This window comes from Ictalurus furcatus, chromosome 21 (genome assembly GCF_023375685.1).
Source record: "Ictalurus furcatus strain D&B chromosome 21, Billie_1.0, whole genome shotgun sequence".
Taxonomy (NCBI): Eukaryota; Metazoa; Chordata; class Actinopteri; order Siluriformes; family Ictaluridae; genus Ictalurus; species Ictalurus furcatus.
In genome coordinates, this window is record NC_071275.1 from 4,200,962 (window position 1) to 4,220,252 (window position 19,291).

A 19,291-nucleotide genomic window follows, 5' to 3' on the forward strand; every position below is an offset into this window, starting at 1 on the left:
CGCCTAAACCAATCGCGTGAACCCTATCCGCGTGAACGTCATTCGTAAATAATAATAATAAAAAAAAGAAACCGACCCGTTATAGATTTAATCATCACTATATGATTATACAAAATATCACAAACAGAAACAGCAAAGATGAATTGTTCAAAATACACACAATAATAAAGCGCAAACGTATTTTTTTAAAATAATAATAATAATAACGAGCAAGGAACATTAAATGTAGGAACTAAAACCACGTACTTGTTTCTACTCCGGAACCGTTTGACGTGACACAGGTTTGTGAGCGACATGTGAGAAGTTAGACTGCATTGTAAATCGCATTTAATAAACAATTTCTTGTTTAATTTTTTATTTATTCAGCAAAACGGAGCGATTAACACTTCTCTCAGATCGTTTTGTAAGTGTGAATGTTTTTAAAGCATGGCTTTATCTTAATTCAGGGATGTTAACTAGTTGGTTACTTTGCTGTTGATAAAAAAACAAACAAACAAATAAAGAAATAATAATAACAATATATCTATGCAGTTGGATGTAAGCAGAATATTATGAATGAAAATCCCATAACGACTTGTAAGAATAGATTTATACAATATTCTACATAGCTGCAATAATAATGAATCTGCTTAGTACTAGAGGATAGAAACTTATAATAAGAATATTGTTTGAAAATATACTTGCATCTATATGTTGTTTTAAAATAGTTTACATTTACAACGTGGGAAAGCACTCCCTACTAGGCATATTGGAGATGACGGGCACCATCTGTGTAGGAAAGTGTTATAATTTGTTATTAATCCTAATTTGGACAGTATTAAACCAGTAATGTAATGTCTCGAAATTGTATAAGATTCATTTGATCACAGCTGAGGTGAGAGATTGTTGGTGCCTATATTAAAGGAAAACTCTAAAGCAAATTTAGTGTCTTTTTAAAAAAAAAATATATATATATATATATATATATATATATATATATATAATATAAATATTTTTGCTGTTTTGTTAATAATTAGTTCTTTGTTGCTGTATTTTTGTCAGTCCCATGACATTGCTAGCGCAAGTATAACTGGAGGGAAACGTTCAACAACCTCAAGCATATGAGATAATGGTCAGGTTTTGCTTTTAGTCCACACTCGGTATTTTCCAGTGATGTTTAATGTCATATCAGTGAGAAATTCAAACAATAATTAGTGCAGGCAGCAAACATTAGACTCATCAACTTGCGTACGCAAGTGGATTTTTCTCCTTTAAATGATTTCCATTAAGGTCAGGAAATTGTGTACATGACACAAATTGTCCAGTCATTCTCAATCAGTATGCGTCTATAACATATTTCCCATTCTTATTTACACACACATTGGAAATTAGTACAGTGTGGGGACCGTGGTGGATCAAGTAATATTCGCTTTTTGTCTAGAGCAGATGAGCTTCGCAGTATGAAGCGGCTGTACGTCGGTGGCCTGAGCCACACAATATCTCAGAAAGATCTCCGAGATCGGTTCGGGAAGTTTGGCGAGGTGTCGGATGTGGAGATAATAACACGGAAGGATGAGCACGGTGAGAATCGAAATGTTTAGTGCAGAACATATTTAATACATTGAAATGAGTTTTGTTTAAAACTTGACTTTGTTTGTGTCTTGGGATTTGTTGCAGGATCTCCTCTGAAGACCTTTGGTTACGTGAATATAAATATTTCTGAGTCCGAGTACAAAAGATGTACGTATGCTAAATTGAATCGATGCGATTAAAGACGTAGTTCATACATAGGTTTCCTATTTAACCCGAATATACTCGATCAACCAAGACATGTTTGGTGTTTGAAGTTTTTTGAAGTTTTTTCCGTAGCTAGCAAGTAAAGGCTGCTTATAGCTGGCTGTTTAGTGTCAGGCAAATTGAATGGCTACATCATCACACGCTCTCCTCAAACTTATGCTTATGTGGTTTCTGACACCAGAACGATGTCGCTGTTGTATATAAAATGGACAGTTGCAGAACTAAAAGAGTAATAGCAGATATCTTGCAGCCAGAATCACTTTCTTCCTCTACATAAGCGTCAGACTTGCGGATACCTCCAAAAGTACTGGAACAGCAAGGCCTTTTTTTTTTTTTCACTATACATTGAGGGAATTTTGGTTTGAGATCAAAAGACAAATGAGATGATGGATCAGAATTTCAGCTTTCATGTCCTGATATTTACATCTAGATGTGTTAAACAACTTAAAACATGGCACCTTTGGTGGCAGACCACCCAATTTTTAGGCGAGCAAAAGTATAGGAACATAAGTCTTGAAGTAAATAATACTTAATATTCGTTGCATATCCCTTGCTTGCAATAACTGAATCACATTTGAGAGTCGCTGACAACACCAAATTGTTTTTTTCTTCTTTTGTGATGCTTTTACAGGCTTATACTGCATTTTCTTTCAGGTGTTGTTTGTTTTGGGGGGGGGGGGGGGTTCTCCTTTCAGTCTCCTTTTCATGAGGTGAAATGCTGCTCAGTTGGGTTAAGGTCTGCTGATTGACTTGGCCAGTCTGAAACCTTCTACGTTTTCCTCCTGATGAAGTCCTTTGTTGAGTTGGCAGTGTGTTTTGGGTCATTGTCTTGCTGCATGATTAAGTTATCTAACCCAATTAGATTGGATGCATTTCTCTGTAAATTGGCAGACAGAATGTTTCTGTAGACTTCTGAATTCATTCTGCTTCTTCCGTCATGATTTACATCATCAATAAAGATTAGTGAACCTGTTCCAGAAGCAGCCATGCAAGCCCAAGCCATGACACGACCTCCACCATGTTTCACAGATGAGCTTGTATGTTTTGGATCATGATCAGATCCTTTCTTTCTCCACACTTTGGCCTTTCCATCACTTTGGTAGAGGTTCATCTTGGTTCCAGAACTTTTGTGGTTCATCTCTGTATTTCTTTGCGAATTCCAATCTGGCTTTCTGATTCTTACTGCTGATGAGTGGTTTGTATCATGTGGTATGGCCTCTATATTTCTCTCTCAAAGTCTTCTTTGTATGGTAGATTGTGATTCTTTCACCCCTGCTCTGTGGAGGTTGTTGATGTTTTGGGTTGCTTCTTCACAGCTCTTACAATGTTTCTGCTGCAGTTTTCCATGGCCGACCTGTTCTATTGTTAGTACACCAGTGGTTTCTTTCTTTTTCAGGACATTCCAAATTGTTGTATTGGCTATGCCCAATGCTTGTGCAATGGCACTGATAGAGTTTCCCTCTTTTGCTTCAAAATGGCTTGCTTTTCTCGCATAGACAGCTCTCTGATGTTCATGTTTGTTTATCCTTTTGAACAAAAAATGCAGTCTTCACAGGTGTAACCTAGGGTTCAAAACCAAGCGTAGACACTCAGAGCTATTAATTCTTTAAACAATGGATTTAACAGGGCACACCCGGGCAACGAGAAACACCTATAAGTCAAGTGTTCCAATATTTTTGGTCACTTGAAAAAATGGGTGGGTTCAAACAAAAGGTGCCATGTTCTAAGTTGTTTAAAACATCTAGATGTAAATACGAGGAAATGAAAACTGAAATAAAAAAACACGTCTTTCATTAACAAATGAAAAATTGTAATCGTCTGCAAATCGCTGTCGTATAAGAGGAATAAAACACTTCAAACTTCAGGGCATGCTGTTATAGGACAGTAGTCCACTTAAAGGTGGTAACAGTAACTCTAGTTTATGTCTGGCAGTATCACACCACCCCATCATGGATTATTTTCCTATTCTGTTTTAATCTTTACCGATATTCTCTCATTAGCAAGACATTTTTCTGTGCTGCTATGACCAAACAAAACACAAACACCAGTACTGGAGACTTGGTGGTTGAGGAGAAACACCTAGTGTGAAAGCATCCTAAATAATCAAATTCAGACACCAAACATGACTGACTGTATTTAGCGTACAAAGACAATTTTGTGTCATTTTTGGCACACTGTTCTTGTAGTTAAATTCCTATACACTGAAAAATGATTGTATTGTGAAATAGGTCGTGCTTTCATTATTTGTATGCAGGCGTCACAGTGTTGAACAAATCCAAATGGAAAGGTGGAACATTACAAATTGAACTGGCAAAGGAAAGCTTCTTACACAGGTAGTTTTTGTGATCATAGTTTAAAATGTACACATGCATAATAATGTTCTTCTCTTTTCTCTACGTGTTTTGTTTGTTTACTTAATTTTTTGCTTATTTAGCTGTTACATTTTTAGTTATTTAATTTGATGTATTTTTTTATTCTACTTTTTTTTCTGTCCCTCTGTTGGGAGTGGCTTTAAAAACTTTATATATTGCTGTTATATATTTATTATTATTATTCTAAATTGTTTATTTATTTATTTGTTTGTTTATTTACTATCCTTCTCCTCCGGTGGTGGCGGGTTTAAAACAAATTTTAAAAACGTGGTTTAACGCATTGATATTGATGCTGTGTGATGGTTTAGCAGTAAAACTAAACTGGAGTCCTTTATGAAATCTGTTCCCAGACTCGCAGAGGAGCGGCAGCAAGCAGCTGAGAAGATTCAGACACCGAGGATTGAGGCAAAAGAAAAAATCGTGGAGTCCTTCAAGGCAGCTGGTGTAGAGAACTTCCACATGAAAGCAGCTGTTCCAGGAACTGAGATCCCAGGACATAAGGTTCATCCTTGCAGTATGATCCTCTATCCAAACACTGATCCGAAAGATTGGCTCCATTGTGCTGTGTGATGTTCTCCTATAATTTACTCTCAGTTTTAGCTCCTACCTGTAATGTAGCTCCTAACACAAGCTAGCTCAATTGAGCCCAAACTCGCAAGCAGTTTACAATGACCTGAAAAGTTAAGAGTCGGTGGGAATCAGGAAAACAGCTCACACAACCTAACCAAAATACCAGAGAGATTCACTAAAATCCAAACGACCAGTACGGTACGAGACCTGAAAATCCAAGTGGAATAAAAGTCCACATTTATATCATATGCATAAATATAATTTTTTGTTGTTTCACTCATAGTCTATTAACATTTTTGTTACTTGTTATAATGAAAGAAATTCTTGTTGTTTGATCATTTTAAAGTAATTTTCTGCTCTCAATTGTAGCTGTAAGTAAGAAATGAACCACTTGGGGGCGTGCTGTTTTAGGAATATACTCAACCATGGGGTGGTCTGATGCCGTCAGATGCAGTGGACTGGAGTTCTTTTCCTTTTTATATCACAATTGTACTTCGTATCAGTTTATATAGGGAACAGTCAGGAACCAGTGAGAGTACAAAGAAGCATTATCTCTATTCTTTTACTCAAAGTTAATGGTATGTTTCACCTGTAAGGAAAAAAATAAATATAAAAACGTGTAAATAAATGATGCATACAAAATCACGTACACTCACCAGTCACTTTAACAGGAACACTTGTACGCCTGCTCATTTATACAGTCATCCAAGATAATACATAAAATCATGCAAGATGCACGTCAAGAGCTTCAGTTGTTGTTCACATCAAGCATCAGAATGAAGAAAAATGTGACCTTTTTGACTTTAACTATGGCATGGATGTTGGTGCCAGATGGGCTGGTTTGAATATTTCAGAAACTGCTGATCTCCTGGGATTTTCACACACAACATTCTCTAGAATGATGCAAAAATATCCAGTGTGTGGAGGGTCTGCAGACTGAAACACCTTGTTGATGAGAGAGATCAGAGGAGAATGACCAGACTGGTTTAAGCTGACAGGAAGGCTATAGTAACTCAAATAATCACTCTTTACAACTGTGGTGAGCAGAAAAGTATCTCAGAATGCACAAAAAATTCAAAGGTGAGGTGGATGGGCTACAACTAGAAGTCTACATCAGGTTCCACTCTTGTCAGCACGGATGATCCCAGTGGCTTATGGCTTCCTAATGTAAATACAGTGTTACACGTTAGAATTATGTTTCTGTTAGTAACCTTTTTATTGTTATCTTTGTCTTCTCTCTAGAATTGGGTGGTGAGCAAATTTGGAAGAGTCCTTCCTGTCGTTCATCTGAAATGTCAAGGCAAAAACAAGATATCCTTTTTCCATTTACGCCCGTTGGCAATCACCACAACGTAGCCAATTGGAAACTTTGTTTTTTCAGCACTGACTTTTTCATAATGCACAGTATGTCTCATAATATTTAGCTTTGTTAACACAGTGCAAGCGAAAAAAGCAGTGACATGTTAAAAATATATATGGGGGAAAAACTAGAGTTGCAAAGATTTTTTTTTTTTATTTCATGTGTACGTTCATAAGAGAAATAGATTTATGTATATTTCAGTGGAGTTGGTCATGTGGTCCTGATTGTGTTGTAACAAGGCTCTGGCCCCTCTTCGTTAAGCATAATTAAGTCATTAATTTAGTCATTTCATATAAATGTTACTAGTTGATTTGTCTTAACTGATCTTTTAAGTCCTGAAGTACGATCCATCGAAGCACTGCCACAATATCAAGAAATTTGAGACCGAGGACGGCTTCACTCCAGTGTCCAAACTGACGTGGCAGATCGATGGTGGGGATGAAGAGATCAGCAAGAGAAGACGAGGCGAGTTCCCACCACAGAAAAAACATCCCACGGAGACCAAAAATGAAAGTTTGGACCCAAGCACTATTCCGTATTCTAAAACTGCCCCTGAGAAGGGGACGACAGCGCAGAACAGAGATGGTGCCCTACGTGTGCTGCAAGGCCGTAAGCCTCGAGCGTGTGTGTTAGACAGCGATGCTGACTCGGAGGACGAACTCCGGATACTAGTCGCACAAGAGCTTTCACAAAACCATAAAACAGTCGCCACAGAAGATGACGGAAACCTCGAGGTAGTGGGTGATGACTTTGTTGTGAAATCCAACATGTTCTGGGGTAGAGGAGAAACCGGCATGATTGCACACCTCGGTTTGAAACCTCCAGAGGACGATGAGGAGTACGACTCGGCTGACACAGATGAAATATTGACGCGGAATAAAAATTCAGGCAAAGCCGGGGATCTAACTGAGACTGGAACAGGCAGTAATAAGTCTCCTGTAAAGTCCAAGAAGATCGATGGGAAGAAGCCGGCAATCAAAAACGCTCAGACACCTACCGAATCAGAGTCGGATACCGACGCCGAATCATCAAGTGAAAGCACTGATTCTAACTATGAAGCAATGATGGGGAACTGCCACAGGTTGGAGCTGTCACTAGCAGATTTGGAGGATCTTGTTAAAAATATGGAGGATGAAGAAAGTGGTGACGACTCAAGTGCAGGACCAAGCGAAACGCCCAAACTATGTTCTGTACATGAAACCGGGCCTCAGAGAGCGCAGTCAAAAAAGAACGGCATAAACCCTGAGGATATTTTAGCATCTCTCTTCGGACCAGATGAGGACAAAGAGGAGAAAAAGAAAAAAGACAAAAAGTCGTGTCTTCCTGCTTTTGTTGGGACGAAGGACCTTTTTGCTAGCACTGCCATACCCACTGGACTTAAAAGAGCAGCTGAAAAAGTGAACTCTGAATTTGGCGAAGAACCTAAAAGACTAAGACGAGACTTGAAATCACTGGAAGATAAAGAGTCATCAAGTGCACAGGTACCTACGCTAAACAAGAAAGACACCAAGGTCAATATGGATTGTTCCAGTGATGAAATTGAAATTACTCCAGAACCAAAGAAGCTTGCTTCTAAACAAAGTTCTTCCCTCAAAGTAAATGACCGAACGCATTCTGTGCCTAAACATCGAACATCTTTACCCCAGACTAAACACTCATCCAGTGATGAAGAGGAGGAAGAGCAAACCATCCCTTTACAAGCCAAAACTTCAAAGGCACACGAAATTGCTTCTGATAGCTCCGGGTGCACTGAAGTATCCGAGACGAGCAGCGATGAAGAGGAGGAGAAAAGTAATGAACCCGAAGTAGCCTCAAAGCCTACTTGTAAACAGATTAATGAAAACACTGCTTCAGGTCCAAAGCCGTTTCAGCAGTCTGTGTTAGACCCAGTGAAGCAGCAGCAGGACAATCAGAAGCGTCTCGCTGCTGTGGAACAGAGGTGGAGAGAGGCCGAGGAACAGAAGCAGCTTATACAGGGTGCTCTCTCGAAAGTGGTGAGTAACCAGGTGTTCACGCTGAGCTTCATTCATCAAAACGGATATGAGCGAATCTGTTCAGGAATCATTCAGAACAAGAACAAGATAGTTGGCATTCATGAAAATTTAGTTTGTACTTTATTACGTTGTCCAGTTTAAATAGCTTATTTATGTATGCAAATTTATATATATATATATATATATATATATATATTATAATGAGTAGCGTATATGTTGCGCGCCAGGCTTCCTGCAGCTTCTGTTAAGCTACGTTCACACATACAGCGAGTCGCAGCTGCAAAGCGACCGGAGGCCATTCACTTTCAATGCGAGCTGACGACTTCCAGCGGCATGAGAGACGGTGACTGTTGGTGACTAGATGTGGGCGTGTCCAGCCACGCAACAAGGTTGAGGAAAGTTTCATGCAAATTTGGAGAGACTTCCGGTGGGAGTGAAGACAGTAAAAGCGTACGTGATCCGTGATCCGCCATGCTGCCTGGAAGTCCGAATTGTTTCTTGGACCCAGGCAGTCCAGCGTTTGCGATTTCACGGCAGATAAATGGCCACGATGGCAAAGAGCGCACACTGCTTCTCGTTCATCTTATAGAATATGACATTACGTTTACTTTTATTACATTTATTCATTTAGCAGATGCTTTTATCCAAAGCGACTTACAAATGAGGAAATACAAGCAAAGCGATATATCTAGTGGAGAACAATACAAGTAGCGCTACCATACAAGATCTTTTAATTGAGTTCTAGATAAGCAAAGTGCGCAGAGTTGAGGTGTAAGAGCCAGAGAAGGCTCTTTTTTATAGGGGTTAGTTAAGTGGTCATGGAAGAGGTGGGTCTGTAGCTGTTTTTTGAAGATGGTGAGAGATTCTGCGGTCCGGATTGAGGTTGGAAGTTCCTTCCACCACTGAGGAACAGTTACTTTGAATGTTCTTGAAAGGGACCTTGAGCTGAGTAGGTACTACTAAAGCGTCGGTCGTTGATCGATTGCAGATTGCGTGAGGGAACGTAAGCCTGCAGGAGAGAGTTGAGGTAGGGCGGTGCTGTTCCAGACAAGGTCTTGTAGGTGAGCATCAAGGCCTTGAATATGATCCGGGCGGCTACAGGAAGCCAGTGGAGGGAGATGAAGAGGGGTGTGAAATGGGTTCTCTTGGGCCGGTTGAAGACGAGGCGTGCTGCTGCATTCTGAATCATCTCAAGGGGTTTGATGGAGCTGGCTGGGAGACCTGAGAGTAGTGCATTGCAATAGTCCAGTTTTGATATGACGAGCCTGGACTAGTATCTGTGTAGCCTGTTCGGTGAGATAGGGTGTGATTTTCTTGATGTTGTACAGAATGAACCTACAGGACCGTGCAGTGCATATGATGCATATATACACTGGTGATTTTTTTATATACAAACGCTCTCCCTCCAGAATGTTTCATTTTAGCAGCAAGAAAACTGATTTGTTGTCAAAAGTGGAATGCTAGTTGCGCCAACCACTAATAAATGTTACTATGGCACCCAGTAGCAGGGCCGCCTACTGTCGAATTCATAGTACAGCGACTGGCGATAAAATCACTGTATGTGTGAGTATGCCTTCAATCTGGCTGGGTTTTTTCCCCCTGGATTGGCCTACGTAAACATCTACACACAGCTTTACTAAAAGGTTGGTTATTGAGACATGGTGTTGACTGTGTGTGTGTAGAAAGAGCATGAAAAAGCTTACACTGGCTTTGTTTTCATGCAGACATGTTCATCAGTTAATTCATTCTGATTGAATATTCTGAAGGAAATGTTTGTATTTAACTGAAAATATATATATATATAGGTTGGTCAAATGATCCATGAATCTTTTGGGGTTTTTTTTTTTTATCTGATCTTTTGTATCCACTTATGGATGGTGCCCTAATTAAGAGTAGCTTTAATGTCAATATTTCATGTTACATTATTTATAAACTTTTTTTTATGAAGACTTTATTGCCCTCTAAAGAGAGAATGAGTGGTAGGTTAAAAAAAAGACAAGCTCCATTTCATTCAAACTACCAGTGTCTGCTTCATTTTCACCATATAATATTACATGAGTAGTAGTCTCACAAGCCGGACTTTTGTGTGTGTGCTAGAGAGTCTGGTATGTTCGGTCAATATGACCAACCAGATTAACCTGTAGCCTATCACTAAACACACAGGAGTATCTCATTTACTCACCACTAAACGCTTCACACACAACTCTGGAATCACTTTGAAAGACTTTTTATTTATTTATTTATTTATATATATATATATATATATATATATATATATATATATATATATATATATATATACACACTTTGAAATGCTCATTGTGGTGTGGTGTTCAAAGTTTTCCTACTGAAAACCAGCAGTTCAGGTACACACACATGCTGAGAACCAATCAAATTGCAGCATTCAACATTCTGAGGCTTGTTGCCAGAAAAGTGTACACAAGACCTCAGAAGCTCCGTATCCCATGGGCAGAGCATCTGATGCTCAGACTCTACATGTTAAATGGCCTATTTATTTATTTATTTATTTATTTATTTATTACATATTAAAGGACTTGCATTTTTATTTTTTCTTAAAAAAAAATCAATTAATTAATTGTTTGTTTTTTCTTCTCAAGGATTTGCCAAATGCAAACAAAGGCAAACATATTGTATTCGATTCTGATGATGAAGATAATAACGACAGTGAAAACACGGCGCCCCAAAAAGCGAGCCTTTTTGATGAAGATTCTGATGAAGATGATGGCTCAGGATCTGAGGTAAAACAAGACCTCAGAGAAAAGGTGAAAAGTCAGAGACGCACCTGATGGGGTTTTTTGTTTGTTTGTTTTTTTTAGCATTTTAATTGTCCTTCCTGGTAATCATTGTAGTTTTATTGATCCTGTTACTTCTTTCTTCTGTGTGGATTGTGTAGGAATTGAAAAAGGCAGGAGGCAGCAAACTGTTCGACAGAAGTGAGGATGAGGATGATGGCACTGAGGAAGATCGCTTCAAGATAAAGCCTCAGTTTGAAGGCAGAGCTGGACAGAAGGTCACTTTGATTAACATTCAGATGATTTTGTATTCAGGTTCTTACGGCACACTTGCTCACATGAGTGTTACTCTTCTAGCTCATGGAGTTGCAGTCCAGATTTGGAACTGATCCAAGATTTCAGATGGATGCCAAGTTTCTTGAAAGTGATTATGACGAACAGGAGCAAGGTCAGATCATCTTAATCTTGTAAACAAAAACACTCGACATTGGATGAAGAACTCGTTCAATAGTAGCTAAAGCGATACCTGCGTAAACGGCGTGGCCGAGAGTCTGTCATGCTCGTGCCGGGATATTCTGACATATCTTACAAAGTTGGAACTGATCGAATTGTGCAAGGACATCTCTAAAAAGTGCTCTAGAACAAACCTCTAATTATTTTCATTAATAAATGTTGACCCAGTCCTTACTGAAATGTGATGATATAACTTCTAGGTCCTGCTGTAAGTATTTTATTTATATTAACCCTTCTATCAAGTTTTAGTAATGATTCTTAATAATAATTTTTAAAAAAAAAACCTTTTTGTAAACCGTGATGCTAATCACTGCAGTAGGAATGAAGAAACCTTCTGCCGTTTTCCAGTTATGAGTATGGTTTAGGGCTGTGATTGGGCAGTGATTGCGTTTCAGCGTGGCACTACTGCAACACAGTGATTAAAGTGAAATGAAATGCTATTTGAATTGCATTAAAAAGTCAGCATTTCGTTCTTAAAAAGGAAAACCTTATTTCGTACTGAATGATGACGTGACTCTTGAGAAATGCAATGAAATGCAATGGCTTTGCTTTTCAGTAGGGTAAGTTTTCTGCATGTCACTAATGTTTGTGTATTGCATTTCACTTTTTTTTTCACCAGTGTGATTGTTTTTGCTTGGGCACAGAATCTTCTCTGTAGTAGTTCTCTCCCATATTGTATGGCAGCCAGTCTCTTTCCCAGTACATGTGTCATGTGATGTCGGAGGACAGTGGCGCCCACCTGGAGAAAGGAGTTAATTGCCCACGCCATTCTGTTTCGGCTAGAGTCACCCTAGGATTTTGTTCAATCCGATAAACTTTTGACAGTGTTGCTGTAAATAGCAAGATTCCGGTCTTGTTCATTTTTGCATAAATGTTCATTTTTGCATAAATATTCATTTTTGCATAAATATTCATTTTAGATATGGAACCCCTGCAAACGGCAGAAGAACACGAGCTTGTTGAAGAGAAGATGAAAAACCTGTCCATCCTGCAAAGTGTCCTTAATGTCAGCATTCAGCCAAGGGACACAAAAGGCAAAATCTTCAAGTACGAGCGCCGCTATTCTGACTGAAAATAGGAGCGACAGTGTTTTCACTATTATATATATACTACACTATACTAACACGCTTTGTCTTGATCTTGAACACACAACTCAAGTCTGATCGAGTCTCTCTGTCACACTGCAGGGACATTTCAACTCTGCACTACGATCCATCAAGCGAGACTCATGCAGCTTTCGAAACTAAGACGGACACACCAAAAAAAGAAAGGTCTGTTCAAGTAGCGCTTATTTCAGACTGTTTATCTGTTGACGCTCTGCTCATCACTCCTCGTTTACTACTTCTCACTTTTTCCACACAGCAAAGCAGCAAGGCGAAAGAAACGCGACGAGGCCAAGAAGCTTCCGGAAGTTTCTAAGGACATCTACTACGATGTTACTACAGATCTAAAAGAGGCATTCGGGACGGTGAAAGAAATCCAGAATGAAAAGAAGGAAGTTTCATGGGACCAAGATGATGACGATGAGAACAAGGATGAAGCACCAGAAGAAGCCGTTCCTGCGTTTTCATTTTCATCTAATCAAGGACCAGAGCCATCAAGTGGATTTCAGTTCTCTTTCTTTGGAAATGATGAAATAACAAAGACCCCTACAACAGGTGAGCTTTATTATTGCTGGCTTTCAATTCACTTAACCAAATACATCACTGCTGAAACGTGTGGATTCTGATATGATGCTAGAATTGTAAATTCAGTGTTTTAGAGTTGTAAAAAAAAAAAAAAAAAAAGAGAGAGAATGATGTGTAAGCAATTTCCAAATAACTTAAATCAGATGCTTTAAGAAGATATGACTATACAGTGGTGCTTGAAAGTTTGTAAACCCTTTAGAATTTTCTATATTTCGACTTAATTTGACCTAAAACATCATCAGAAGAAGCAGTTCATGTGAGGAAACCCACCAGAGTTGAAGCTGTTCTGTCCTGAGGGACGGGCTAAAATTCCTCCAAGCCGATGCGCCGGACTGATCAACAGTTACCAGAAACAGTTTAGTTGCATTTATTGCTGCACGAGAGTTTCACACCGGATACTGAAGCAAAGGCTCCCAGATATGTAATATTGGATGATTTTCCTCAAAAAGTAAACGACCAAGTATAATATTTTTCTCACTTGCGTAATTGGGTTCTCCTTATCTACCTTTAGGACTTGTGTGAAAATCGGATGATGTTTTAGGTCATATTTAGGAAGAAATCTAGAAAATAAGGGGTTTTAAGGGGTTCACAACCTTTCAGTCACCACTGTAGATAAATTGTGTATATTATTTATGATTTTATAACAACGTAAAAAGGCATCTCCAAAATAAAGATCCTTTTATACTAAATAAAGCGTAATCTTACTTAGATCTGCATTTAGCTTTAGTGAATAAAGTAAAAATTGTGTAATAAAATATCACTCCTAGTGTACATACAAAATTATTTTTCATGTCCTTAAACAGGAGCACCCAGTCTATTTAGTCTAAAAAAAAAACCAAAACAAAATAGGTCATCAGTAATCAGGACAATAAGAGTGTGACGATATGACTGCCAGCAGAGAATTCGTATTGCCATCTCTGTTTCCAGAGCTGATTTCGAACCGACTTTTACCAAGAGGATCTAAAAACAGCTTTTATCTAAAAGAGTTTTTATATAATCTATGAACACAAACCACTGTTGATTTTATTAACTAAAGCTATAACAATAAATTAAATAACTAGATAAAAATTTACCCTTGTATCCAAAATCTCAAAATAAAAATGAGACAAAAAATGTCAGTAATTGTTCATTGGACTATGTGTTCACTATGCATTCACTTTGCTAAAGTGCATATATAGGGCTATTAATTGAGACGTGTTGTGCGACCTCCGGTCCTGCCTCCTTCGCTGCTTATGTCAATGTCCTAACGTCTCTGGTAAGACAAACCATTCCGACTATAGCGAGATGTTTTTTTTTTTGTTTGTTTGTTTTTTTGGTTTTTTTTTTGAGTAATACTGATTTTTGTAGTGTTTGCTTTGTTGGATTCATATGATTACTTACTAGCTAATTAAAACGAATACCTCATGACTTCCTTGTCTTGTCAAGTGAAGTAGTTTTTTTTCTTGTCATTCCTTTATATAGCTTATATATGTCGTTTCTTCAGGACCATGGTGCAACACAGAACAGTTCACAAGACTACATGAAGTGCAAACACAACAGTGTGAGACAAGTGCAGGACAATAAATACACAGGACATGGGCTATGAACTGATAACTATGTGGTAGTGTAGCAGCAAAAAGTATAACGTTTCATAAAGTGTCTGATGCAGCTTTGCAAAGTGCAGCTGTATAATACGCCGTGTCCCAAAAGCCTCCATACATAAGGCACTGTGTACACCAGCACCACATTAGCCGTGGATGTTCGTGGACGTCCACTTCTCGCTTGGTCCCCAGTTCCTCCAACCTTTTTGAATTGATTAAGAAGTTTGGCAACCGTGTCGTTTGTGATGTGCTCGCCATGTTTCCTGTCGAAGTCCATCTCAACCTTGCGACAGCTTCCCGATCCAGCCACGAGAAGGTTTCGGTACGTTCTACTTTTGTCAAAGGCGTTCTTAAAGGATATCCGGATGGAAAAAATATAAACGAAGTATGCAAAAGTTTGGAGGACATTTTGCTAAAAAGTGTTCATTTTCCACCCTTTTCTGGAGACTTTTGGGACAGCCTGTAGTTTCAGCCGCAGTAGAACTTTAATTCAGCCCGTGTACATCACAGGAGAAGCCAGTCATTTCAATGTGCGTTCGGAAAAGTTTAAATATGGAACATTTTTTGGAAACTTAAAAAGAATATTTTAAGGGAATTTTAGAAAAATATGTCATTTTAATTCATTTAAACTATTCCGTTTTTGTGAGTAAAATTTATCAAATTTATTTATTGGATTTTTTAATTATTATTTAGTTTTTACATTAACTCAATCTGGACTAAAAGCAACAGTGACATAATGGATAAAATGTGAATAAAAGCATCTGTTTTTGTCAAAAGATTAAGACTACAACTAAATACTAATCAGGTTAAAGCTGTGAAACTCAGTCGGAAGGTTTTCATGTTGTGAATTTATCATTTCGCTTCTCCACTTCATGATTACCTGCATGTTGATTGTGTTGAATTCGGTGTGTTCAGATGAATACAAAGCTGAGACTATAAAAGGGGCCAAAGTGCCTTGGCAAGCAGACCCTCGATTCCAGGACAGCAGTTCGGAGGAGGAGGAGGAGGAGGATGCGGAGGAAGAGAAAGAAGAAATGGAAGGGGCTGCGTTGGTCACTACACCTGAGTAAGCATCAGATCGGAGCAGAAGCAGCAGCTACTTGACGTTTTTCTTTTCTTTTATTTTATTTTTTATTTTTATTACTGCTACTTATTTTTGTATTTGAACATCAGCCATTTTAAGAAATTGGATCAATGGATCTGCACTAAACGTTTTTGTTCATGTTATTCTTGGTGCATGCGGGACCGTGTGTGTTCGCCAAAATGCACTACTAGTGTTCATGCTACTTCTCAGTTGACCTACAGTGGGTTGGAAGTCAAAAAGTAACATTCATATGATGAGGCTGTCAACAGTTTAGCCATTGTATTTACAATCTTGGACCCCTAGCTACAGTTATACAGGAGACATTTGAAAACTGAAGTTTAATGCTTTTTTTTTTTTTTCCATGCAGTCAGGCCAGACGAAACAAAAAAGAATTAGAAAAGCCATTTCACTAAAGGGGATGTGAAAGGTGTTAGCTGTTACTTTTTGTCATTTTGCATCAACATTATCTAAAATTCTAATTCTAATATATATATATCTTCGAAAACCTCAGACTTGTGAGGCAACTGAAAAACAAAATGGCTGGACTGCGGTCTCTTCAAAATGGAGGAGCTACTTATAAGGTGTCACACCAGACTTTTGCTGCTAGCATTTGTTATTTTGGGGAAAATGCTGTTTGTTTTTTTTTCTCTCCACCTGCTAGGAATTTTCTCGTTTTAGCAATGTCACATCTGAGATGATTGCGTAATGAAGGAATGAAGTTTAGTAGTAGTAACGAAGTTTCATTTCGCAGTATTATCTGTAAAATATAGTTGGAGCTCCAGTAGATTGCTGTACTTGGTGAATCAGCTGTATGATGTAACTCGAAACGTTTGTTATTACAGACAGCCGGCACCAACGAAAAAGTTTTTCTTCTTCACTGATGATGACATCCGGTTGAAGGGTAAAATATCGACTTTTATTTTTTTTCTTTAATTAAACTATAGGTTCGTTTTGGTTTGTAGATGTTTGACTGTGTATAAATGTCTGGCTTCAGAGGGACCCAGTATGTTCTGCAGACGTGAGAAACTGGACGATCAGAGAGAAGCATGGGAGGAGAAGAGGAAAGAACTCCGAGAGGTAGGAGATGCTGGAAATTTCTTCTGTTGTCTGTGAAGCTTATGCGGCCCTTTTTCGTGTTTGGTACTAGAGCTTTTGACACCAGGAAACTGGAACTGGGGCATTTTTTGATCACTGGCCCAGTATAAAAAGTTACATTTTGTATGGTTACTGTTCATCGCTCTAAATTCGAACAATGTAGAACCACATACAGTGCATTTTATGGCAAAAATGCACCATGAACAGAATACAGTCCATACAGGATTTCACAAAAAAAAAAAATTGTGATTATTGCGTCTTTTAAAAAAAAAAATTGTGATGCAATCTGGGGAGTTTTTTGAGATTTTTTTATTTATTTCTAATTTTTTTTGTGGAAAACTACTTGAATTGGTGAAATTGTTCTGCAGGTCTTTCACAGTGATGTTTGTAGGTAAATGAGAGCTTTTAGCTGTGCTCATGTTCAACACACGGGAATCGAAGAGGGCTTTGGCTTGAATGCGTGCAGTGACGACGTCACATGACGCACCTCCGAGCAAATCTGCGGAAAATCTGCAGTCATTTTGAAAGATTGCGAGCACCTCCAAATTTTGCAGAGTTTGCATTCATTGGATTTTGCATTCATTTCTCATTTCTGCCATCACAAAATCTGCTTTCTGATAACATGAAGTGTAAGGAGTAAAAATGCTTAGTGGCGGTTTTTTTTTCGTTTTCCATGTGGCATCCAAAAAAAAGAGCATTTTGTGTCACACATAAAAGCAAACAAACAAAAAAAAAAACGTAATTGCGTATTCCAACATTATATGGCTTAGGAATGAGCAGAAAAAACACGACTGCATCATCATTATGCCACCTAATGACATCGTTGTTCTGTTTAATGTGGAATAAATGCTGAGTAGAACCAGGGTGTGAGGTCGCTGATGTCAAGGCTTCATAAACTTTTTATTTTTGTGTGTGTGTGTCATTTTCACAGGAGTACCGCAAGAAACACAAAGATGCCAAACGACGAATCAAGATGACGACAAAAACCTGAACCACAACGACAACAGCGCCTTATGTTGCTTAATTAAAGAGTTTCATTATCCTAGTTTTTTCATATCACAGAAACAAAGAATATTCCAAGTTTCCTTTCACTGCCGTAATTTAATCCCTCAACATGCTCAACATATTTGTGAATTAAAACCTGTGTAAATAAATTTTTCACAAGCGCTGTGTGTCATTCTAAAATTATACAATGTACGTTTCACTTTGTGATCAATGAGCTGATGTACGCAAGATCCGTACTGTTCTAAATCGGTCCGTTCGTATCATAAATACACTCGCCGGCCACTTAGACCTGTACGTTCATGTAATTATCCAATCGGGCAATCATGTGGCAGCAGCACAATGCTTCAAATCATGCAGATGTAGGTCAAGAGCTTCAGTTAATGTTCACATCAAACATCAGCATGACGGACAACATGTGATCGCTGTGATTTTGACCATGGCATGGTTGTTGACGTCAAACTGACTGGTTTCAGTGTTTCATTCATTTTCATAAACAGCAGGCTCTAGGGTTTACACAGAATGGTGTGAAAAACAAAAAACATCCAGTAAGCGGTAGTTCTACGGCCTTGGTGAGAGAGGTCAGAATGGAATGGTCAGAGTGGTTCGAGGTGACAGGAAGACTACGACAAATCAAATAACCACTCTTTACAATCACGGTGAGCAGAAAAACATCTCTGAATGCACAACTGCAGAAGGGACTTCAGGTTCCACTCGTAATGTATTTTTTTTACTCCATTCTGTATAAACTCGAAAGACTGGAACCAGTCCTTGAAATTACTTCCTTTTTTTTTTTTCTTTCCTCCATGTTCTGTTGTCTGATTTGAATATTAACTGAAGCTCTAGACCTGTATGACCTGTATATTTTATGTATTACGCTACCCCCACACGATTTTCTGTTTGTATAATTGCATGACTGTACAAGTGTTCCTAATAAGTGAGTGTATATAAACCTGTGAATCAAATAGGCTATGCTTTACACCCCTAGTTTTCGACACTAGATGTCAGAGCGACTGTAGTATCTGTACATTGCCAGCGTTCCCTCAGTTCCTTGATTCTACCAACAATTTGTCAGGTCTGAATACCCTCAAACTTCAACCTTCTTCCGTTTCAGTACAATATACGTGCTGTTGATTAGGTTCTGGGTTCTCTAAGCCACTCTTCTGCACTTGGCTGGAGTGCAGATTGTTCATGCTGTATGCGTGCATGAACATTTAGAACTGCTGTACCCACATTGAGTGTCAAACAACCGTGTGTGTAACAGATAACAGCTGGTTTTGGCCTTGCCTTACTTTACACCAGCCTGCAAAAGCTATTCACCTGTGTGTGTGTGTGTGTGTGTGTGTGTGTGTGTGTGAATATATAACACCTTTATTGTTTGCTATCAGTTTTCCACTCAGCCTTATCAGCACCTAGAGGTCATTTCCATTCACCAGTTTGTTCAAGTGGCTTGTTCCATTTTAGTCAAAACAGCCAATTTTAATCTACTAAAAGTGTAAGTATA

General features: G+C 38.5%; 1 protein-coding gene across 3 annotated transcripts; it reads left to right on the forward strand.

Moving 5' to 3' along the window:
* The first annotated feature begins 75 nt into the window (after window positions 1-75).
* On the forward strand, window positions 76-17,951 carry nol8 (nucleolar protein 8). 3 transcript variants are annotated; one of them, XM_053653140.1, is made up of 17 exons: window positions 76-403; window positions 1,421-1,560; window positions 1,657-1,719; window positions 4,031-4,109; window positions 4,499-4,649; window positions 5,961-6,029; window positions 6,411-8,072; window positions 10,691-10,831; window positions 10,987-11,103; window positions 11,183-11,273; window positions 12,259-12,385; window positions 12,526-12,609; window positions 12,701-12,996; window positions 15,522-15,672; window positions 16,533-16,591; window positions 16,685-16,767; window positions 17,717-17,951. In XM_053653140.1, the coding sequence occupies exons 2-17, from the start codon at window positions 1,440-1,442 to the stop codon at window positions 17,774-17,776; spliced, it is 3,354 nt and encodes a 1,117-aa protein (XP_053509115.1). In that variant the 5' UTR covers window positions 76-403; window positions 1,421-1,439; the 3' UTR covers window positions 17,777-17,951. The 3 variants fall into 3 exon arrangements, with proteins under 3 accessions (XP_053509115.1, XP_053509114.1, XP_053509116.1); XM_053653139.1 differs by having other exon boundaries at window positions 1,426-1,560; XM_053653141.1 differs by lacking the exon at window positions 76-403 and having other exon boundaries at window positions 1,077-1,560.
* The last annotated feature ends 1,340 nt before the right edge of the window (window positions 17,952-19,291 follow it).

Coding starts and splice junctions, on each gene's coding strand:
- nol8 (XM_053653140.1), top strand. CDS start 1,440: ATGAAGCGGCTGTACGTCGGTGGCCTGAGCCACACAATATCTCAGAAA. Junction 1,561..1,656: donor AACACGGAAGGATGAGCACG/GTGAGAATCGAA, acceptor GATTTGTTGCAG/GATCTCCTCTGAAGACCTTT. Junction 15,673..16,532: donor GCGTTGGTCACTACACCTGA/GTAAGCATCAGA, acceptor TTGTTATTACAG/ACAGCCGGCACCAACGAAAA.